This window comes from Lupinus angustifolius, chromosome LG16, assembly GCF_001865875.1.
Source record: "Lupinus angustifolius cultivar Tanjil chromosome LG16, LupAngTanjil_v1.0, whole genome shotgun sequence".
In the NCBI taxonomy this organism is placed as follows: Eukaryota; Viridiplantae; Streptophyta; class Magnoliopsida; order Fabales; family Fabaceae; genus Lupinus; species Lupinus angustifolius.
Window position 1 is genome coordinate 5167882 of NC_032024.1, and position 24191 is coordinate 5192072.

General features: G+C 34.3%; 4 protein-coding genes across 7 annotated transcripts; 1 reads left to right on the forward strand and 3 right to left on the reverse strand.

Moving 5' to 3' along the window:
* On the reverse strand, nt 218–3615 carry LOC109330052 (cytochrome b561, DM13 and DOMON domain-containing protein At5g54830-like). The gene has a single exon (XM_019564039.1). It carries the CDS (start codon nt 3386–3388, stop codon nt 671–673), a length of 2718 nt encoding a protein of 905 aa, XP_019419584.1. The 5' UTR covers nt 3389–3615; the 3' UTR covers nt 218–670.
* Nucleotides 8204–10307, forward strand: LOC109329999 (chromosome partition protein Smc-like). 2 transcript variants are annotated; one of them, XM_019563941.1, is made up of 3 exons: nt 8204–8617; nt 9129–9953; nt 10007–10307. In XM_019563941.1, the coding sequence occupies exons 1-2, from the start codon at nt 8530–8532 to the stop codon at nt 9935–9937; spliced, it is 897 nt and encodes a 298-aa protein (XP_019419486.1). In that variant the 5' UTR covers nt 8204–8529; the 3' UTR covers nt 9938–9953; nt 10007–10307. The 2 variants fall into 2 exon arrangements, with proteins under 2 accessions (XP_019419486.1, XP_019419485.1); XM_019563940.1 differs by having other exon boundaries at nt 8205–8617; nt 9129–10307.
* LOC109329998 (protein BREAST CANCER SUSCEPTIBILITY 1 homolog) lies at nt 10686–16956 on the reverse strand. Its single transcript, XM_019563938.1, has 13 exons — nt 16802–16956; nt 16673–16726; nt 16504–16574; nt 15798–15911; nt 14995–15458; nt 14558–14665; nt 13489–14457; nt 13318–13418; nt 12745–12931; nt 12444–12650; nt 12186–12351; nt 11892–12010; nt 10686–11246 (listed from the first exon to the last, which is right to left on the reverse strand). Exons 1-13 carry the CDS (start codon nt 16864–16866, stop codon nt 10896–10898), a joined length of 2976 nt encoding a protein of 991 aa, XP_019419483.1. The 5' UTR covers nt 16867–16956; the 3' UTR covers nt 10686–10895.
* LOC109330000 (F-box/kelch-repeat protein At3g23880-like) lies at nt 18552–23809 on the reverse strand. Of its 3 annotated transcripts, XR_002105608.1 has the most exons (4): nt 22592–23691; nt 21491–22325; nt 19207–19257; nt 18552–18667 (listed from the first exon to the last, which is right to left on the reverse strand). XR_002105608.1 is itself a non-coding variant. In XM_019563942.1 (3 exons), exons 1-2 carry the CDS (start codon nt 22647–22649, stop codon nt 21493–21495), a joined length of 891 nt encoding a protein of 296 aa, XP_019419487.1. In that variant the 5' UTR covers nt 22650–23691; the 3' UTR covers nt 18552–18667; nt 21491–21492. The 3 variants fall into 3 exon arrangements, 1 of the variants encoding a protein (XP_019419487.1); XR_002105609.1 differs by lacking the exons at nt 21491–22325; nt 22592–23691 and adding an exon at nt 23698–23809; XM_019563942.1 differs by lacking the exon at nt 19207–19257.

The following is a 24191-nucleotide window of genomic DNA, read 5'->3' on the forward strand; positions in this document are numbered from 1 at the left end:
ATGAACATGCCACACGAAAGAGGCATATACAACAACAACCAAGTCTTTATCCTACTAAGTGGAGTTGGCTTGAATGAGGCATATACATTTTTTCTAAATAAAAATTCGAACATATTTCACAGAATAATGATCATGATACTATAGCACATGGTGATGAAGGGTGATTATCTTATCTTGAAAATGGAAATCAATCTAGCTTTTACCACGACAAAGGGCCTAAACTAAAGACAAATCACATTGAAAATAACAATACAGGATCATTTTCTAGTTTCTGCCTCTCATACTTTACAACAATGCTTTTAGCTGCATAGCTTTCCAATTCTGAAGTATATCTAGGATACAGTCGAAAAGAGGTTACAGTAATCCAAAAGAAAGCTTTTACTTTGCAGTATTTGATATCTTCTGTCTTTTCTTATTTAGATTTTTTGTAGTGGGGAAAGAAAAAAAATAGTACAACAGTAGCAGGTAGAGTGAAGAAATGATATAACCTATTCTGATGAACATGTATATGACTATAGGAAAGCTACTCTTCACAAAATAGCACAACATGAGTCCAACAAAGACAAGTACTACCCTTCACACCTCAAAATTGCTTAATAAACTAATGTGAAGTTTGCAAAAAAAGATTGTTGCGGAATGGTGAGTTTCTATCGAAATAAAAAATATGCATCTATCTGTTCAAAGGTTCTAATTGGACCTCCATTACTGCAGAGGTTTGTGGATCTTTATCTGCAGGCATCCTGGTTGACCTCAAGAGGTCGACTGAATCATCTTCTTCTAGATTGCCAAGCACCCAATTGCTTCTTTCAAGTACCCGTCGACTTATTCGTTGCCTTGCCCTTTCGCAGTATTCCAAATAAATAACAGCCAATGCACCAAGTAAGAACCAAATTATTAGTGCCCAATTGAGTCCATGGACATCTTCCGCACCGTATCTCTCTCCCAAATGTTTCATCCCAGTAAAAAGTGCTACTATACCTACAACAATGGCAGATCTGCCAACAATTATGTGGAAGTATTCCCAAACAACCCTTTTTAATGATGCCTGCTCCCCATTTGCTGGTTTTTGAGGCCTTAAGCATGCATTCATTGGCTGAATACAAGCCAACAATATCGCAGCAAATCCAAATTTAACATGTGCTGAGTTGACATAAAATCCCTGAAGCTCAGCAACTGCAAAGAGAAGTGCAAGTAGAACAATTGATAACCCTGAGTATTGCAAGTAAACATGAATTTTGTACCAACCATCACTCTTGAGATGTTTTAAGTATCTGGCTGCCAATATACCTCCAGGAAGCAAGACACCCCATGCAAAAAACATCATAAAGCCATGCACAACCAAAACAGGGAGTAAATCCTGCTCTGCTTCTGCAGAACCACGCAAGAGCAGTACGAGTATAGGCCTACTACTCGTAAAAGAATGCATATTCTTTTCATTGAGATGGTCATTAGTCCACCTAGAACCCATTGCCCAAACAACTTTAAGTGGAGTTGTAGGATCGATGATATTTTTACACTCTGGCCTATCTTCCCAACTACAAGATGGGTTCAAGGGACGTGTAAACTCCAAAGTCATGATACCACTTTCTGTTTTGCATCTGACGTACGTCAAATTCTCGTGTGTAAGATGTATACTTGAAGCATCCTTCCCATCAATCCAGTAAGTGTTTACATGACCTGCACCTTTATCATCAATCCAGCCGACATAAGCATAACTGTTTACCATTCCACTTCCGAATCCTATTGCAAGATAGCCACTCTTTTTCTCACCACGGGCAGCAATGGATATGGAATCCTTTGACAATGTCCAAAACAATGTAACCTGTTGATCATCCAGAACGACACTGTTGTTATACATGTCAGATAGACCCCCATCAACAACCTCAACTCTCCAACCCATTTTCTTCTCATACAATGAATGATAGTAGATGCGATCAGGAGTGTTTCTGTCAGGAGCCCAAACAAGATCAGTAGGACTGGCTTTAACTCCTTCAGCCTGAGGACCTCCAGCATAAATAATCTCAGTCAGGTTCCTCAGCGTAGCATTTCCACCAATCGGATCCGAAGTAACATAAAATGCAACATCATGCCCGGCTTGTATTGAAAATGTGACTGGCACCCCTCTTTCAACTCTCAACACAGGAGCTACCTTTTTGTTGATGTAAAGAACCTTTGTCGGATTGGGAGGGTTTGGGTAATGCAACGCCGGACCTGAAGTAACAACCAATGGAACTTTACCATCTGCAATGATCAAATCTTGATCCTCTTTATCTTCAGCATCCAGGGGACCTACACAGTCATTCACATGATCCGAAACATTAATAGCCAAATGCCCGAAAGTCTCAAATGGAAGACTCCCATGATTCTGAGGAAGATAATAAGATTGAATTGTATCAGGAGGTCTAATCTTTCCCAAAGCCCAGATAACTGTCATGTTTGCTAAGTGATCAATAGGGTGATCGAACTTCCCATGAACCTTACTCAATGGCCTCTTATATCTAACAAAAGAGACACCATCTATCCTATGCCCGTAAATCAACTGAGTATCATTCACCAAACCAACTCTATCAGACCCTTGATAGGCCGAATCAGGACAAACCCCTTGCACAGATCCATCACTGTTTTTCATACACTCACTATACTTACTAATGAAGAAATCCTCCACAAATGGCACCCAATCTTCCTTAAACCCGGTAACAGCCACATCAGCACCAAGCATAAGCTCGGAACCGGTTGATTTAGGGTCTGCCCATCCAAAAGCCATGTAATTCATGATCCCAGTTGCAGCTTCCAACCCAATCTCAATTGAATCCTCTTCCAAATTCAAACTCCAACGAACCCTGAATTTTTTCGACAAAACCTTACAATTCTCAAACATGGTTGGCTCAGTCTGAACACGAACAACATGATTCTCTTTCTCGCCATCGCTTGAAGGCGATGGTGCAGAAGAATTCGCCAACGCCGTGACATTGGCGAACTCGACGTGGCCGAAATCAGAAGCAGTAGGGAGATCCCATACGGAAAGAACATTGATCATGCTCCAAGTGACATTATCAAAGAGACGAACAACAAAACTGGAATTGGCGTAAGTGTCGTTCAATTTGTGATCAGAGACAACAAAACCGTTAGTGAGGTTACCGAAATCGGAAGAAACCGCACCCCACCAGTGCACATCGGAGCCAGAAAGCATGTCAAATTGAGAAATCCTAAAAGAACAATCATCGATTATTTTGATGTAGCCTCGAAGCTGATGTTGAAACATTTTGAATTCAAATTCCAAATCCACCAACGGATTTGTCCGATTGCAATTCGTAGAAGAATCGGCATCGCAGAAAAAGAGGAACGAGTAGAAAACGATGAAGAACAAGATTAGGGATTTAAGAATCATCAGGGTTAGATAACTCAGATCCGAATATTGTTTCGGAATAGGGATCCAGGAACGGTACACGTACCTGGTGGTGATCGGAGAAACGCCGAGAACGCCGTCGTCGATGCCGGCGGAAATCAGAAAACGCGGCTTCTTCCACGGCGGTGTTGGAATATTTCAGTTTTTTATTTTTATTTTTTATTTAAAATTGAAAATAGAGAAAATTAAAGTGTTGGTTGTGGAGTGTTTCTTTGTAGTGTCCACACTTCATGAATGATTCCATGATGGTGTCATGTATCTTCATTTTTTTCATTGAAAGAAAGTTAATTAATTTGATCTTTGATGTTTTAGTTTTACTCTAATAAAATCCAAATTAGTTAAGGTTTTTGTAATCTAATGATTAATTATAGTTGATTTTTTATAAGCAATTAATTTAATGATAGGTTGAAATAAGTTGGGATGATAATATTTTATATAGTAAAAACTAAATATTATATTGAAAGTCAAATAACAAAGAATTTTTTGAAGTCAAAGGTGACTAGAAATATATATTCAATACAATCTTTTTAATCTTTGGGTAAAAAAGGTGGTCAAATGTAAATACTTCAACTTAGTGGAACTAGAAATATTAGATATGCCCAATCTTATAAGCAAATACTATAATGCTAGATTTAAAATATAAACCTCTTGTTTAGAAAACAAACAAATTTTGCCATTGAAACTCATTTTTTGTATTTCAATATAAACTTGTAAGTTTCCTAAACTATTTTTGTCAATGTTAAGTCATTTAAAAAAAATCTTTATATCAAAAGGTAACATTACTAAAAATAATAAGATAATTTTTTAGGTAAAAATAAGACTTCATAGTGTCTTTCAATAAATTCTTTTTTATACACCAAACTAAAATCAAAATTAAAAAAAACTAAACATCCATCATCATATCTAAAAATTCAACCATCTTTCTTTGGTAGTGGATTGGAAAGTTTAATGTCATATTTAGGGATGGCAAAAAACTCGTACCTGTTGGTACCCGCGGGTAAAACCCATACGATATAGGTATAGGTCACAAATGGGTACTTGTAGATATTATAGACGAGTTTTTAAAAATACCCGTAGTACATATGGGTGAGTACGGGTATTATGGTACTTGTGCCAACGGGTACCTGTTATTTACGTGATTAATATGTTATATTTAATTAAAATAAAAAGTACGTGTTAGTCTAACATTCATTACACTATGTATATTTTTTCTTTTACTTTGTTTACATATTTTATTGAGTTTGGTGGTAAAACACACTACAAATATTATTACATGTGTAGAAATGCAATATTTTACAAAGAAAATATATACTTTTTGTTAAGGAAATGAGAACAAAAAATAACACAAATAGAAAACACCAATAAATTTAGCATTTTGTCAAATATTCAATCAAAAGGTACAAAAATAATTAAGTTTCATCTCATTTGAAATATAATAGAAGTACAAAATTAAAAATTTATTTATAATATAGGAAACCTGCAAGTATCCATTGTACCAACGGGTATCCACAAGTACCACACACGGGTACCCATATGGATAATGTTCTCCTATTTTAAAACAGGTAGCAGGTAGTTACTACCCGTACCCGTCCGTGCTTGTTGCCATTCCTAGTCATATCCCACTCTTAAAGGCCTTTTTAAAAGAAATCTCACTATTGAAGGGTATGAATTGATTGGTTGGTAAGTCTTCTTTAACTCACTTCCACAAATATTAGATTTTGAGAATACAATTAGGAAAGATATCCACTTGAGTCAAATCTGTCTTTAATGAGAAGTTGTGTGAAAAGAAAGCATAAAACCAAAATACAGTAATAAGCATAAATTTCTATTTATACTTGTAATAATATTTTTATTTTTAAAATTAGAAATAAAAGTATCATTTTTCTCTCTAATAAGGGAGATGATCTCTACCTAGTTGCTGCCCCCAACCGCATATTACTATCATACTATAGGATGATTTGGATATGCTTTATTGGGCTCTAACGTTTAATCGTCATAAACACTATACATATGTAACACATTGGCATAACGTATATGATGAAAATTTTCTATACCCACCTATTATACTTCTTACTACTAATAAAAAAATAGTCATCTTATTTAGTGACTTGTTTTCAATTGAAGTTGAATATTCCTTTTAACAAGATATATGTTTTCATTAGCAGCAAATAGAGTAATACATATTTGTGTAAAGTGATAGATCTATTAAATGAATACTGAGGAATATGCCTCCTCACTGTTCTTTACTAATTACTCGGTTGGTCGAATCTGGATATTTGGATGATGTGACCTTCTGATCTGACAATTGTAGAGCTTGGACCTGTTGGGGAGGTGCTTAAAAAGGTTCTTCGACACCTAAGTTAATATGAGTCTTGAAAATATTATTGGAGAATAAGTGAGTAAATGCTACAAATGAATGAGAGAACTAATTGACTATGAGAGTGTGAGAGAGTATTTAATGGGTGAGAGGAATGAGAATATGAGATACTTTCAATAAGGGACACACCCTATTTATAGTAAATGCAATAGTGACGTGTCATTTGTCCACTGGCTGATGGTGACTGACAGTAGGTATCATAGGTGTACAACAGGCATGTCCCAACTGTACAGTAGGTTATGACATAACCCAATTGGGGACGCATTGAATGAGATATCAAGGATAGTGGTGCTTGATGTGAGGTGACACAAGCCTCTAAGTTAGACTTGCTTGGCTCAAGGGGACAGACTGACTTCGCAGGTAGCAAGCAAAATTCAATTGGGAATGCATTAAATGAAGTGTCACAAATAATTATGAGGGTTATGGGAGAATGACGTAAGTACCAAAGTTGTGTTTACTTGACCCTTGGTTGGTCGGAAGGGCCCATCCTAGGCGGACGAGGTGTCCGATTGACCAGGATGGAACACTCACAAAGTTTTACAAATAATTAATATTGTATAATATGCATTATTAATAAGTATATAAATAAAATGTGCTAAAAAGTTGAAAATGAGGATCGTTGAATTTAGACTTCCAAAATAATAATTATAGACAAGATGCTTAGAAGTTAAAATATATATAACAACTATAATAATTGAAAGATTTAAAAGAGTTTTCTTAACTATGAATAGCTTCATAAACCAAACATAACCTGAATCATATAAAAGATTATCAATTGTTCCAATTGTACCAAATTGTGGACCGCATGAATCGATATGGTCACAATGTTGTTGTGGCTATGGTTACCTCTACAACCATTATTAATTCAAATTTTTGGAACGGCCATTGTATAGAAGATTTGAGTTGGGATTAGAGGCAGAGCAAGGCCATTAGTACTATGTTATCCACACTGGTTGATGATTTCAATTGTCAGTTTCTCCATAAGAGTTTATGGAATGACATGCACTAGGCTGAGGCCAATGAGCATATAAGGGCAAATTAAAATAAAGATTGTATTTCTTTATGAGAAAAAATGTATATGTTGACAATGTAAGAGTTTTTTATATTGTCGTTGTATTATTCATCATTCATTTTTAATCATATTGGCTTTTAAATGAAAATAATACAAATGAATGATAGATAATGCATTGATTATGTATAAATTTTTACATTATCGTGAAAAAAAATTCCTCCCATCATCCTAAACATAGCATATATAACACTATAACAAAATTCACTAGCACCCGAGAATTCAGAATAATTATAAACTTATAATTATCATCTAAGAATGTTTAAATATATAATGAATGGTGTAGTTATTCCCTTGTTCAAAGTTTGAATTGTGTGATTTTTTTCCCTTACGAACATGATTACATATCTTAGTCTTTGATTGTAATTTTCCGAATAGGAAACATTGTTGAAATGCACTGTTTCCATTGATATCTTATGAATGACTTCATTAAGATACACATATTGACATGTCTGATAGGCTGGCAAATACTACAAAGAAGTGAGATGGGTCCCATCTTATTGTTTTGTTGTTATATATTAGTAATGTTCAATGTATATGATATTGGTTATATGAATTTGTAACTTGATGAGGAAGTTATATATTATTGTTAACTGAGGAAATTTCATGTAAGAATTAGACTTATATTTTATAAGGGTGCGAGTTCACACTTTATTGTTGATATGAGTATCTCATTGGTAGTTAATTTGTAAGCACTCATAAAGCCTTAAACAAGAGACTAGACAACTAAACTAAACTGTACTATATCATGATTTGTATATTATCCAATCCTCATGTTTGCAACGTGATTTGTATCCACAGTCTTATATTGTCAATAAAGGATATTAGTTTCTATTAATAAGTGTTGCTTTCACAAAATAAGTATTAAGCTTTGACATTTTATACTACTTGAATATTCACTTGAGCCTTACACCAATAATAATGTTATACCACAATTCAATTAATCTTTGATATCTTCTCATTCAATAAATTAAATTATTTCACTTATTTTTCATCTTTTATCTATGCATACATCTCTAAAAAATGATCTAAAAGTCACAGGGCAATGATAAGTTGTCAAAAAAAAATAATCTTTACCAACTGCAACTTTGTTGGCTGATTTATTTTTGTTTAATTAACCCTATCTAAGTAATTGTTACTCGTCTGAGGTTAAACTTAAAAGGTGAAGGTTGAAACGCTCAAGCTTTGTGTATCATTACTCATGTTTTACTATTATATTATCTATATACAAATTGAGTCAATTATTAAATCTATGAAAACACTTTACACAATAATTCTAGTATAATATATCTTAAGAATAAGGAGCATATATTCCAATATGCTTTGGGGCCTTGATGAAAGACAAAGCCAATGAAAAAGTCAAACTCTAAGCAATAATTGTGCATCAACTATGAACCAACCAATCTCCCATTAAGCTAATAATACCAGAATATACTATATTGGAAATGTAGAAACAAAAGCATCACCTTTTTCAAAGAGAATAAGAACAAAAACTGCAAAACTAGTCTTTCTTGAATCTCTCTTACATATTTTCTTCATAATTCACAAACAAAAATTCAACCATTTTCTTCTATTGTTCCTCTATTCTTCTATTAATTAGAAGTGGTTCATCATACATTCTACTACAATTGTTTGTTCTTGTTGAAATTTCATTATATTTACAATTCTGGGTATAGCATGGAACACCATATCAGAGCATTTTCATCTCCCTTGTTAACTACTTCAAGTGACACTGGACAGCCACAAGATGATTGTGGTGTGGAAGGTAATTTCTTTGTTAATTTTAGATTGACAATGTTTGTGCCAACAATACATGGGTAATCTATTACATGTTATGAACAATAAGGTGTTGGCCTAGTGGCGTGAGGTCTCGCTAGATCTCACGATGACCAAAAGGTCAAATGTTCGTTTCTTAGGAGCGACACTTGTTAAGAGAGACAGTCACGAACCCCGAAAGGGATTAGTTCTTTACTAAAAGGGTGAAGGGATATTGTTAGTATTACCAAAAATCTATGACATGTTATATTCCATCATCTTAGAATGGTTACAAATTTAATCTTGGATATTATATTAGCCATAAAAAAGTTTGGTATAACCAAAGCCGTATAGTTAAAGAACTAATCCTTTTCGTAAATGTCATTCTTAGGAATTGAACCTTTAACTTTTTGGTCTATCAGGGGATCCAATTGGATCTTATATTACTAAACTAACATCTGGGTATTATATTAGCCATAAGTGAGTTATCATTTTTATTCAACGTTTCTTATTTTTTATAGGCCTAGCTACGAATATTAAGCTATTGTTGAAGCTGATTCAAGAACATAATGGGTGTAGTGCAAAAGATAATTATGAGCGCAAGTGTAACAGGGTGAATGGAATGATGTTTATCTTAGATGAGGCTAGGTCCAGGGTTCAAAAAGTTCAATCCTCTACCAAGAGAAAAGCCGAGCTTCGGCGATGTAACACAGACCTTAGGCCTAAAATTCCAGCTCCTAAGGACAAAAGGATACACCCTGATTTGTCTGTAGATGAGAAAGAGAAGCTAAGGAAAGAGCTTAATGCAAGCTTGGTGGAGCAACAAAGCCTTCAAGCAATGTGTTCAAGTTTGGGAAAAGAAAAACAAATTATGGCTTCAGAACTTGCAAGAAAGGCTCAAGAATTGGCTGAAATGGAGGAGTTCATCGGTGATTTAAAAGCACGGAATGACACATTGTTGGAGAGGTTGCATGCTGCAAGCTCAGAACTCAAGGAAAAGAAGAATAGTGGAATCGACATGGACGGAAACATAACCCTTCAAGCACGTAACAAAGCACTCACGGAGCAACTACAGAAGTCAATTGATGGTTATAGATCTTTGAAGAGAAAGCTCAGAGACATACAAGAGGAAAACAAGGAAATGCATGCTACAATGGAGCAAATGGAGGTGGAAGTTCGGGAAGGAATTGACAGGATACATGGCTTCAAGGAAGAAATGGTTTCAGGGAATGAACAAACAAACAACATCCAGGAGGAGATTTCGGCTTTAGAGCATATGCTTGAATCTCTTAACAAGAAAATCTCAAAATATACACAGAAGAAAACATAATGTGGTGATCCTAAAGATCAATCTTTAACTGCTAAAGGCAAATATGAAAAACATGAGTTACAGGGGAAGAAAATGGCCATTGTACCAACACATCATCTATGTACAGCATGCTCTTACTCAATTCGTCTACAAAATGAAAGCTTCTATGGTACATGTTCATGCAATTATGTATTAAACTGTTTCTTTTCAACCTCAAAGCTGCCACGAAGGCCACAATTTAGATCTTAGCATAATGAGCTTTCAGAAACATAAATTCTTTGTAAATCCTTCTATTCCCAAAACAACAATCTACTCCTTGTAAAAAATTTCGGCATGTATCATGGTGTTCAATTTGCACAACAGGATTAATTCTGCAAACATTCAAATCTAAGTTTTGTTCTAAATCTAAGTGTAATATATTATATGTAACAGACAAACAGTTACTAACCTTTTAGTATTTCTGATGAGTTGTTACAAAAATAGTTCCACAAGTACTTTAAAAACAGCACCGGAGTTTTGTCCTAAATTCAAATGAGATCTTGGGCATTGAAAAAAACAAATTATAGGATAACAGATGATATCCATTGCATCAATTCTTAGACATTACAGATCAATTCATTCTCATGGCTTTGTCTATAAGAAAAAGCGCATGCTCCCATAAGTTATCGTTGCTATTGAAAATTTTAAATTGATTGATATTTTGTTAATTATATACCACTGTTCAAGCACTATTCTCACTCATGCAGTAACATACTTGATTCACTGTATACACTAAAATGATTTGGATTCTTTTACATAGTTAAATATATTTATTGCAGTAAACAACTTGAATATTTTCTACATACTGTCATGGTTATACTTTAACATGTCTGATAAACAAAGATAAACATTAACCAAAAATGATAAACATGAATAATAAGGGAAAATCCTAGTTCAGATCATGTACAGGAAAATGACCTCAAATCAAAATGTGCACATGTTATGGAGCAGGGCTTTGGAGCTTGCAGGCTGCAATAGAATTCAGAATCCATGTATTACTTGCTACCTTGGAACCTGTAGAACTTGCTACAGCCTCTGAATCGCATAGCCTTTGGTTTAAAATTTTATCCTTTTTTGAAGGACTGCACTTACCAGGAAGCTCCAGGCTGTAAATGATGAGGGTCTGGTATAGATGCATATCAGGAAACATTGTTTCTTGGTCAGCAGAGACTGGTTTTCTATGCAGAATATTCCCTCCAGCAGCAATCACAAGGTCTTGCAGATAGCCCTTGTATGACGGTTCAAAATGTCCCATAAAATAAAACGTGTAGCCATTAAAAAGTTTTGGTTGCTGCATAAGAAATTTGGTTAACATAAGCAACTTGTTTGCACACAAACATTTTAGTGAAATAGACGAAATCTTCACTTGCAAGATAGGATGGATAGAGTTAATATTTTCCCTAATGCATTAATTCATAATTTTATCTTATCCAATCATCAATAACAACATTCTTATATATGCTACATTGAGTTTATTCTCTTATTAACATTTTACAACCTAAAATTTAGTCCAATATAACATTGCAAGTCTTATAATGGTGTTGTAAAATTCTCTCTTAAGCTTGTAAAATTTTCTCTTAAGCTTCAATAACACTTTTATATTACATATGACATCTGAAACATCTTACCATTCCATCCACCCTGCTTGAATAGTGTGATTTACGTCTCCCTCAATTTTCCCATTGTGTTACATGATTAACCAAAGATACTTAAATGTAATGATATCTGATTTTTACTCCTAGAGTAGAATTTGTCTCGTTCTTGCTAAACTTTACCATCCATATACTTCGTCTTACTCAAGTTTATATGAAAAAAGATATGCTACAGAGCAGGAAATATACATTAGTACATTACTCCATTGCATGTTTTTCATCATCAACCTACCCTTGTATTAAAATAAGATTGAAGTATCACGACCAACAATGAAAAATCTAACCTTATTCAGTACTCTCAGTCGTCCAAGACGAGGACCATCCTTGATTCCATGGATGTCAACATTAATTTCATAACGCCCCTCATCAACAGGTCCCATCTCCTTCATGCAAGCTTTGATCCCTGCTTAGCCAAAAATCAACCACCCTCAGAACAAAATCTTACAACAGAAATAGGAGGGAAATAGCTGAAGACATTTTTTTGGGTAAATGGACATTTATTATAATATTTTTAGAGGACGTTGTAAGAAACTAAAAAGTATAAACAGAAAGAATTCTAATACAAAAATTGAACTTACAATCAATGTTGAGAATCCACTTTCCCTCCAGGATACCCAACAATACTTTGAGGGTCCTTCTGCATGCCCCATTTTCATCTGTTGATGCTATAACATGAGTGACACTTGAATCCCATTTTTTCAAAACTGTAACCTTGGACACTTTTTCAAATTCAGAAACAACACCCTACAATTTCAACCACCAAAAAAGTAATAAATAAGGTTTATTTAGCACGAAAGTTTCTGTGTAGACATCCTATGCAATCATTTAGTTTTTACCCTCTCCTGCACGGATAGGGCTGAACAACAGAGTACTAATTTGTTGGATGTTCCACGAGTAGTCCAACTTTCGACTATTGTGTCATGTTTGTGAGCAGGGCTTTTACTCTCTCTAGTTGTGGTTTTGTTACTCCTTTCTTGGGATCCTGAACTTTCGCAGGGCAACTTGGAAGAAGCATGCAAAGGGCACAACATGACAAAGTTTTCCTGAAATAGTAAAATAAAAGAATCTGATTAGATGCTTTTTTTATCTAAAAAACAGCATGGAATTTTAAATGCTGTTCAATCTTTTATCACCTACCATGTCCCATCGACATTGAGAAGTTAACTTGGCACAAGGAACATGAAAGCTCTTGCGACAACTCTTCTCGTAACAACCTAGTGCAGCACCCTTAAGTCCACACAAACAACATTTAATTCTCTTACTTCTGCTTATTTCAGCTTCAAGATTTATTGCATTATCATCTACAAAATATACATTTGGGGCCCTGCACGTATTTAAAACACATTAACCGTAATAAACATATCAAATTCTCGAGCTCAATTCCAACTGAAGCTAGTTACTGACTGAAATCACCTTAATAACATCAAGTTTTGGGAAGATATCATGCTTTCAGAATAAGAGAAGACCCAAAATACTAATACATCTAAACTAATACTTACATTGACAAAAGATAACAAAAATGGTCCAATGCAAAAGACTTCCACCTAATGGGATCTAAGAAAGATAGTGGCACGATATCCTACCCTCGTAAGTGAAGAGGTTGTTTCTAAGATTTGAACCTATGACCTCCAGGTAACAAGGCAGGCAACCTTATATTGACAAAAGAAACTATGCAAAAATAAGAATATCAATTAAGTAACAATTATTTACCATTCTGTGCAATTCTTGTGAGAATGTGTGACTTTGTATCCTCCTTCATAATCTGTGGTTACAGGCTTCCCATCATAATAATGTACTATCGGTCCAGAAACCTGTATTAATGATGACATAAGTTCCAGTCCATTTATAATGATGACAAGATCAGGAAGCAATAAAGTTTACCTCTGATTCTTCTGATGAGAGACAGAAAACACATTGATACTTTTTCATATGGCTCTCACATTTCTGTAAAAGCGGTCGATTCGTCAAAGGACATTGTGTCTCTTTTGATGTATCATTCAAAGTTTTAACAACAGGAATTTGTTGAAGACTTGCATTAGGTTGGATTTCTACATCATTTTTAGTCTTAATGATACCATCAGAGGAAAGTTTCAACTTTTTAGTACTCCCCAGTTCTCTATTGCAAGACATGGACTTTCTAGAAGAGTTTCTTATGCTTTGCCTAGAGGCCTTTCCAATATCTTCCATCGCAGGAGTCAAAATTGATGATAGAGAAACAGCAAAATCATTGGTTTTGTTCTGCACTGGAGATAATTCTTCAGCTAGGTCCTGCACATAATCCAGCTTTGGTCTTTCAGATCTTTTCCTCATGCTTTTCCCAGAAACCTCCTGAGGAGTATGCTTCTCAATTTCTTCTTTATGTGATGAATTATTTGCCATAGCCACTTCACCATTACTCGGAACTAACGTATTGGAGGCTGTGCAAGCCATTTGAGGTATTTGATTTCTACGAGTTCTGAATGAAACCCCCTTGGCTCTTCTATTAGTCTTCCCCATATTGGAAGAATTGTGCTTATGGTCCAATGTTTTCTCCTGATTGTCTTCTAATGATATATATGTATAAACATCCATTCCATCAATTGGATCTCTTTGCCCTCCAGTCTTGCTTTGCCTTGCTTTTCCCCCAGCTTTCCTACCTCTCTTTGTAGACTTTTTTATCCCATTTTGACCATCCGAAGTTATAATTTGAGAAGCCACGATTCGTGGTAACTTATCATCTAATCCATTTATTTGTTTGGAATTCTTAAATTTTATGTTGTCAGCATCAGCAATTGTACAATTTTTTTCCAGCTCCTGTGCCGATGCAACAAAATCCTCTTGATTTTTATCAATCTCACCAGTATCCTCAACCTGCAAATAGCATACAGTTGTATTAAAACATCAATGATTAGGTAAGATATAAGATCCTGAATTATGTACAAATAAACTGCCACTTTAATTCTCTGTTTACCTGCATTTTGACAGGACTTGAAAATAATTCAGGAGACAAAGGCCTTTGTGTCCATTCAAAAATTTCACTATCAGGTAAATTAACAGAGGCTTTTTTTTGCACCACATCCTGCATGGAAATAGCGAGCAAAAAATGTTAATAAGTCAATAGAAATCTATACTGATGTTATCATTATCATGCAGCTTGAACAATTAAAACTACTTTAATTCATAACCAACCAAATTTGAAGTTCCAAAAATATGTGTAGTTAGCAGTTAAACCAAATTTTCAAGTTGAGAGACTTCGATGGTGTTTTTCTAAACATCCAACTAATCAATCAAGTAAAAAAAGTGAGATTTTCTTCAGACCTAAAATGAATAACTACTCAAATGTAGTTGACAATTCCATTGTTTCTGACAATTGACAACCTATAAGGTTGATGTAATGCATGTACTTACTGATGGAGCTTTTTTAGGAGGGCTTTCATCATCAGAGTCCTTCAGGTCACTGAATGAAGGAGGAGTTGGTGTTGCACAATCAATAAGTTGATCCCCATTAGAGTGCTGACTTATCTTTTCACCATCTTCCTCGTCTCTTAACCAAAAGAAAGGTGAAAGAGCATGATTGTCCTTTTCATTTGCCAAGATCAAACCCTCTTCTGTTCCCAATTTATCCATTTCACTTAGAGGGCCTCCAAATTTATAATTCTTTAATGGAGTTTCTGAAAGAGGATCCTGAGACACCTGGATCCTTTTCTTTGCTGGAAAAGATGGTTTTGCAATGTCAACACCTTTTGTGCTTGTCATAATCTTCTTCTTCGACTCCTCTTTTCTGAAGGAATTTTTCTTTTGTGCATGATTCTTATGAGTTTCACCAAGATCCTTCATTTCACAATCATCATCTTCATGTTGCTTTTCTTTATCTGTAAGATAATTGGGTGTTGGTAAGGTATAAAAGGGTGAATAAAAATATATACATCACACATTATAATAAGTTCCCTGAGTGTAAGCAAGGCGGGAAAGGAATATAAAATTCTAAAGCTACATGATCAAAATAAAGTAAAGAAAAAGCAGCATGTAATTAACAGATAACAAACAAAACCATGTTTGCATGTATTAAATACTACTTATAATAGCATAGAACTAAACCTTAAACTGGCTAGTTGAAAATACACTGCACGGGTACAATACAATGAGAAATAGTCTTGGTAAAAGAGACCACTTGCAATATGGATACTTATTAAGCTAAAAGGTGTCATCACCTGATAATTTAGTAACAGGTACATTCTGAGTGACAAACATACTAATTCCAGAAGCATTTTCCATGCTCTTGTAAATGCTGACCATGTTGTCCATTTGAGGAGCAGGGCGAACCTCTACCAGAAAGAAAATAAATATCATCAATTGCAAAATTAATAAAAGAGTAAGACCAACAACATATAATGCATAAAAAATTGAACCCTCATTTCACTTCAAAGCCAAACACCAAGACTTATGGCTAAAAGGGTGACACAATGCACAAAAATCCCCGAGATTTGAACCCATGAACTCAAGGTTACTAATGAAGCAACCTTATCATTGCTCTAAGGCTCAACCTCACCAAGACTTATGACTAATAGCTAAAAATCAGGCATTGGTAATGATAGGCTTGAACATGATTATAAAAAAATCATAAGTCCATTTCCATTTAAATTTACACAACGCAAAGTAAGAAATTTGGAACATAAAGAAAATGCATGGTGTTCAATAAAAACAATTTGCTCACGAAACATATAATCATCTATGCAAAGCAACTGTGAGAATTGGTGTTTTAAATTACACTCTGCAACCACAATTCATTTTTAATTTAGGTTAAGTTGAGTTTGACAATTAACATGCAATCCATTTCAATTTTTAATAAAAACTCATTAAAGTAATATTTAGATTTGAAATCAGAGGTATTGTAAACCAGATGGAAGAGTAAAATACCTCTACGAGTGTAAGGTACTTTGCAAACAGGACAATCTGAAGCTAACTTCATCGATTTGAGAATACATGAACTGAAATAAACAAATAAAAAATAGATTAATAATGAGATTGAAAAAGCGAAAATAAATAATAGAAAATTGAAAAGGAAAAAAATGAAAGATGAACGTACTTGCAGAATACATGGTTACAGGTAAGTGAAACTGAAGAATTAAGCAAACTCCAACTGCAAAATGAAAATGATAAATCAAATATGAAAAATGAATTGAATTGAATTGAGAGAGAGAGAGAGAGATCGAACCAAATGGGACATTTGAGTTCTCTGCCCATTCTCTCGAGATGGAAAGTGCAAACGCCATCGTTCATCTTCGTAATAAACACGCGCTGCGATGCGATTCAGAGAAGATGAAGAATAAGTTATGAGTCGTGACTCGGAAGCTGGGTTTATATTTCTATTTTGAATTTTTTGAAGATCCCGCTCTTTGGCGCCTAAATTTCGTCTTCCATGCTTAATTATATTACAGGGTTATGAACTTATGATGACTGTTTTCATTAGATGATTAGATCCTTAATAATGTATTAATTATGTAGTTAAATTAGTTTTTTTTTATTTATGGAAAGTTAAATTAGTTTATCTTAAACTAAAACCGTAATATTTACACACTTATATTATAAAGACATAATTAGTACATTATTTATCATGTATTGAAATTAATTTTATCTAATGGTCAATAAAGAAGGAAAATGATAATGTAAAAAAGTCTTGCACTATATATAATTTTTTCTCTTAAGCTAATAGTGAAAATGTGATTGAAATTATTCGTCTTATACCAATATTCTAATATCTCCTATTTCATTCCTATTGACTTATTATGCATCTATTTTACTTTCATTAAAAAACAATTAAAGGTAGAAACATTACTGTGTGTGCATTCCTTATCCTTTTTTTAATCTTAGCAGCGTGATTGTATTTAAGTGTCTAACATTTTATTTTAGAAATTTGTTTAGTATAATATATCATGTTGTTAAATTATTAATTCATGATATATATATATATATATATATAATAGTATTTTTTAGTGGCAATGCAATTTTATAATTAATAATATATGGATTATGGAATGAAAAAAGGTATCATTAGAAAATTGTTGCACTTGAGTTCCTTCAATTTACAAAGAAATCATTAGCCTTTTTTCATGCTTTTCTCGGCTCGGGAGAAAAGGATTTTCCTAATCCTCCATTATGGGAAGGAAAAATGTGAAATTCTTTTTCCTTTCTGTGGGACTAGGAGATTAGATCTAACCATAAGAAGAATATAATATTTGGTTGATAAATAATTCTCTTTTTAGTTTTTGACTCCCTCGGTTACTATGTACTTCCCAGACTAGTGCAATGAGATGTGCCTATTTATTTATCTCATGACTCGAAATAGGAGCAGGTTTGAAAAAGGATTTTAGAGTGACTAGGGTTGGGCCAGTCTCAATTCAGGTAATACATGTTCGTAAAAACCCAAAATCTAACAAATGAAAATGATAATTTTTATTCAACCTAACTACATCCATGATCGAGTATGAGCTTGAGAGTTCAAGATTGGATAAGCAAAAACTCAATCCACTTTAGTCATACCTACCAAGTAGAAAGCAGTATATTTTTAGGGAGAGCAGTCATTTGGTACTTTAAGGTGTGTTTGTGACCCTAAGGAACTTATTTACCCCTCATCTTATTTAGGGTTATATATATTGTGAGAGGAGAAAATAAAGGGTTTGAGATTATTATTATTTTTGCAATTTCACCTTTATTAGAAAATAGTAACATATTACCAACAAAGCATAGTCTAATTATCAGGCAAAGCTAACCCTTAAGTAACCACCTCTTCTTATTTTAAGTTTCATTTATTTGCTTATTCATCTTTTATTGATTGTGCAAAACTTCCATACCTATTTTGTACCAGCGTAAGATATAAAAATAGTAAAAGTTTTGTAATGATATTTGGCTTTGTAATTCTCAATGACTGCAATAAAATAGCTCCACAGTAAAACATAGTTCAGAAATTCACCAAAAAGAAAACAATAGTACAGAATTATAATAAAAATCCTAAAAATGCTTCAGAGTTTCAACCAAATTCAATACAGCCACAAATCATAACACAGATAATATTCTTCAATACCTGCAACCTGCAACACATAAAAGAACACATATAAGAATTATAGAAAACAAAGTTAGGTGATTCAAATGTGACATTGAAATAGGCAAGATTCCACATGACATGACACTTCATCTTTTGTCTCAAACTTTGTAGCACTCCATGTACCCTTTATTTTCATTGGTCAGAAAAATGAAACATGAATTAAATATATATATATATTAACTTTACATTTTCTGACTAATGAAAAAACAACTGGTACATGAAGTGGTACATGTGCTCCCACAAAGCATATGACCAACATTATCCATTTTTAGTGTGTATATAAAAGGTCAATTTATTCAATTATGCCATGTTATCACACTGCAACTCTTGCAACAGTTTAAATGCCTTTTAACTCAAATTCATGTTTTAATTTGAATAAACTGAGAGCAAGTATTAAAATATCAATTATCACAAAAAAAAAAAAAGCATGGAAAGATGGATTCTCAATATGGAAAATATTAATGTAATATTAAACATGCAAGACTTCAAGAGTAAGATCAAGTTTCCTTTACTTTTACCTGTTGTAACAAATTCCATTTGTCCACCAGAGATACCTCTTAATGCATTTCCTGTTGTAACAAAGAAAAGAGACCTTAGAACAAAATATAATAATGAATTCATGATGATCATAGAAGGTTTTTTTTGTACTACCGAGGGTATCTCCTCACCTTTTTGGATAAGGAACTAATATTTTTTAGGTGCATGGTTGTTCCTTCCAACAAATGTCACTCACAGGAATGGAACACTTGACCTTTTGATCATCCTGGGGATCTAGCAGGGCCTTACACCACTGGACCAACACCTTTTTGGTGATTTGCCTAAAGGAGATAATCGGTTCTCAAATTTGTCTTTTGACCATTGGGATGATGCAGCCAGAGCATTGAGTCAAAAGGGAAGCAACATAATCACTAAAAAGACGTTAGTGTAGTGGTGTAAGGCTCTGCTAGATCCCAGGACGACTAAACGGTTAAGGGTTCGATACATGGGAGCGACACTAGTTTAGAGGGATAGACACGCACCCCGAAAGAGATTAATTCCTTATCCATAGGATGAGAGATACCCTTGTACAAACAAAATCATCAGTCATTTCTATTTATATGGAAAATAAATAAATGAAGCACTCAATTAGATCATAACTAACTGCTGATGTAACTAAGATCAATGCTTTATTTGCTTTTACAACTAATTTATCAACAACTTTTTTCTTCTGGATGGGAAAATTTGAAACTACAAGCGAGGAGGAGCAGAAGAAGAATCGAATTCCCAAAATAAAACAATATGATGTTACAATTGTTTTCTCTCGCTTTGGTTTGATTCTTTATTCAAAAATATAAAAGGGAGGCTAAAGGATTCAAGTCAGACATAAAAAAATCTCACTGAGAAACAATGGCCTCCGTGTAGACATCAATATATGGATCAGGCATGAAGAGAAACAAATGGAAATGACAATGAAGGACTTGAAAGAAAGTGCGATAAAATTGGGATCATAGTTTAAATCAAATTTATGGAGTGTATAAGGGAGTAGATTGTACCAAAGAGGGAACAAATTAATGAAACATGATAAGGTTATGTGACATATTTGTTAATACTGCAGGATAACTTGAATTTATTAGTTATTTACATGATGATATTAAAAGGAAACAGGGATAAAAAGGAGTCTGCTTCCATTTCTGCTGCAACCACTGGCTAAATCTATCAGCAAGCATGCAATGTATGTGTCTCCAAGTTTTATTCTCAAAAAAACTACAGCAAATAAATTTAATTACCTCTGAGAAATTTTAATGGTACAATGTGTGCACAACTTGGCTCTACATGAAAAAGGAGAGAAGTGCTACAACCATCAATCACCTATCCTTCTAATCAGTCAAGCATTTCTAGAAAAACAAGACAGACTCAAAAAGCCAAACGATTCTACATTTCATCAGCAGTGTCGGGGCAAAAAAACTATTGCTTCCTAGACATATAATATAATCCAGTTAGTGCTTGTTAAAGTTCTAGTCTTTTAGCCTTAACTTATGTCTCACTTTCTATGTGAATTTGAATTGATATCAATTCATCTAGAGGAAAAATTACGAAAAGCAAATATTAGATGAAATCTGCATTACCGATATCAAACTCTCATTGTGGATCTTACCCCTGCTGACCTTTAGATTTATGAGTTAATGAGTTATAATGCTAAAGAGCTTCACTTTTGTTATCTGGTTATCAGAAGCGAGCTCAAAACCACAAAATTTGAAGTGAGTTTTAATGTCCTTAGGACATAATATAAATTATGACAACTGTAATATATTCCAAATTCTCAGTATTATGTTCCCTCTTATGACTAGGGACAATATAATTTCAAAGCACAGTAGTGCGACTCTCTCCATTTCTTTCATATTTTCTTATTGGTGGTAAACAAAATTTGGATGTCCATTAGTTAATTATGAATGATTAATGAACTATAAATGTGTGGTTGTATCTAGAATGAACTCTAATTTGGTAAATAACATGCTTATACTCTCCACATTTCACTATATTAAATAACAACTTAGCAAGTGGTTTGCCACAATACAAAGTATGAGGGAAAATACATCAATCAAACGACGATTGTGTCTTTGGTAAATTGCTGCTAGACTAACAAACAACAGTTTACAACACAATTAAGGTAACAATTCCATGTAAAAAAACAAGGGTCCTGATGTTTATTACTAAGTATTGAACTTCCAAAAAATTGGATATCATATTTTCAGACGTCAACATATGATATGTATAAAAAAAACAAATAAAAAAGAAGGAATGATACTAATTATAGGAGCTTACTTTCAACAAGGCAAAACCATGCTTGGAATATGTTCCTTGGCATCTATCCAAAGTTGGAGGTTTGGAATTTCAATACGTTCAACTCTCTTATCTTTCCAATAATAGATAATTGCTTCAAAATCTGCATTGTTTACTAGCACTAGAGCGTCGCCATTCTCAGTTGTGAACAAAGGTAGAAGGGCATGATATTCATCATTAACGATTTGAAGATGTTGATAACTAATGCTGATGAGTTGAGTCCAAGAATTTTCAACTCCAAACTCCTTCATTTGCCATATGACAAAATGACTTCCCCTGTAATAAAGGAAAAGGCAAAGGCAATCCCACAGATACCCAAGTTTTGGTTCAACGGAGGGGACTTCATCAAGACCAGTAGGTAGCGACATTTGTTTGTATGTCTCCTTCTCCAAATCAAGCGAAAAAATCACTAATTGATTAACAGTGACAGTGCCCCAATCATAACGATAACCAGATTTGTTAAGTGCTAACCAATTAAGGGTTCCACTCAGAAATTTTCCATAAAGTTGGCATAGAAAAGGAAATGCAGGGAAACTTAGAATCTTTCTCCAACGATTATCGCCCATGCTAAGAACTTCCACAACCGTGTTTTCTGAACCCAAACTAATTACCGCCACCTTGTAAGTGTCACTTGAATTATCATAGCCAAACCCATATCTAGCAGGACCATATTCATAATCGGACCAATTCAAATGTAAAGATGGCGATTTTTTGGATCTTAATCTCAGAGCAGGGTTCCAAAAACGGACCTGGAATCCTATGACTTCATCATCAACAAAATGTCTTTTACGGAAACAGACCAATCCGTTGCAAGAACCTAAGCACCAGTAAGTGTCCTTTAGTCGGAAGCATGCATCACGAACATCAATGGATGATCCGTTCTCAAGTCAGGATGATCCGTTCTCAAGTAAGGATTGTTTTGAGCAAGGTATAGCACAGAAGCAGAAGTCAGTTTCACCATAGTACTCAATGGGAGAGATGTCTGAGGTTAATATTAGGTTTGAATTTTTGGGTGCCCTGTGAAGATGTAACTTCACAAATTTGGGATCAGATATTAGGGATTTCCAGGATTTGGAAACACACCTGAATTGAAGAAGGGACTTAACCGGAAGCCATGAGAGGATTTCGATGACGAGTTCATCAAGGAGGATAGGTGAGAGCGGCGGCTGAGAATGATCAACAGTTTCCATGACAGCTGGCAGAGGGTTGAATCGTCAACGCAAGGCAAGGCAAGGGGATGAGGGAGCAACCAAACCCTCTGTGACAAAATGGATGATATGCGTTCTCAACTTTAAATAATGAACTAATGCGTTTTTCTTGTTGTTGAGGTCTTTTAAGTGGTTGACAAGTTGGAGAATTACAGGCCCAACAGCAAAATGCTTGAAAAAATGAAACTGAATTTTTTTTGTGAAGTTAAAGATGGTTTCTTTGTCTTTGGGCCGACTACTTCTGCTTGATAAGTGGTCAATTTTGTCCCCAACCAAAATGACGTAAGAGAGATTATGGATCTGGATTCACTTTAGCGTGCAATTTAGTCGTTGATTTATATAGATGATTTTTTATCCGGATGGATGGTTTTAGATCAATCTATTGGCTAATGTTGTGCCACGTTATCTAATGTGGTTAACGCGTGCAAATCCAAATATAGTGAATCAGGATCCAAAAGTGAAAAAATTTCATCCGACAGTTTCACACAGATATACATACACTCAATCGTGAGCTTCAGGCAATGGCAAGGATGCTTGCCTTATCTGGAGGTCATAAATTCAAATACTGGAAACAACTTATTCGCTTCTTCGAGGTAAGGCTGCATAGGTATACTTTCCCCCGACCTTACTAAGTCGGAGCCTTTATATATAAACTCACTAATGGTTAGTTCAAGGATGAACTTACCTATATGATATATCACATAAATTCACTTCAACCAGTAGTTCCTTGCACCATTCCTCATGAAAATGGATTTTAAACCTATGCTACAGTATAATCATATTTAACCACATAAATGAATCGTGGTTTCAATTGCCTAGAAATATGTTACAAAATAAACATTTCCTAATGGTGCCATTAAATTATCATAAGAATATAAAGGTAAGTGTGTTGCTATAGAAACATGTAGATTTATTTCTATGAATAAATGAAGAACAGTGGTAAGCATTAAACATAGAGAGAGAGAGAGAGAGAAAAGGAACCTGGGTGATAATGACGAAGCGTTTGAAGAACACAACGCTGCAATGAAAATGGCGAAGCTCGGAGAAACCTTATTCCGGCGGCGATAATCGGCGGAGGAATCGAGCGGCGAGGAAGAGGCGTGGAAATATATTGGTGTTAGTTGAGAAAAAGGATGAAGATGGAGTATCCAAATTAAGTTGAAGTTTTCTTAAATTTAAATTATATAATGATACAAATGTATATTTATTTTTAAAATGTGTTTTTTTAGAATTCAAAGACTATGTGTACTTATGATTTGTGAAAATTGCAAATTAGGACAATAATTCCAAATTGTTAGTAAATAGGAATGGGCAACAGGGTTGGTCTGGTCGGGTTTACATATACTCAAATTCAAACCCGAACTCAATGGAGTTGAAAATAAAGATAGCATCCTCGAACCCGGAAAAAAATCCGAAAATTATAAAGTATTATGAAAAATATGATATTATTTTCGTGTAACTTTTTTTTAATATTT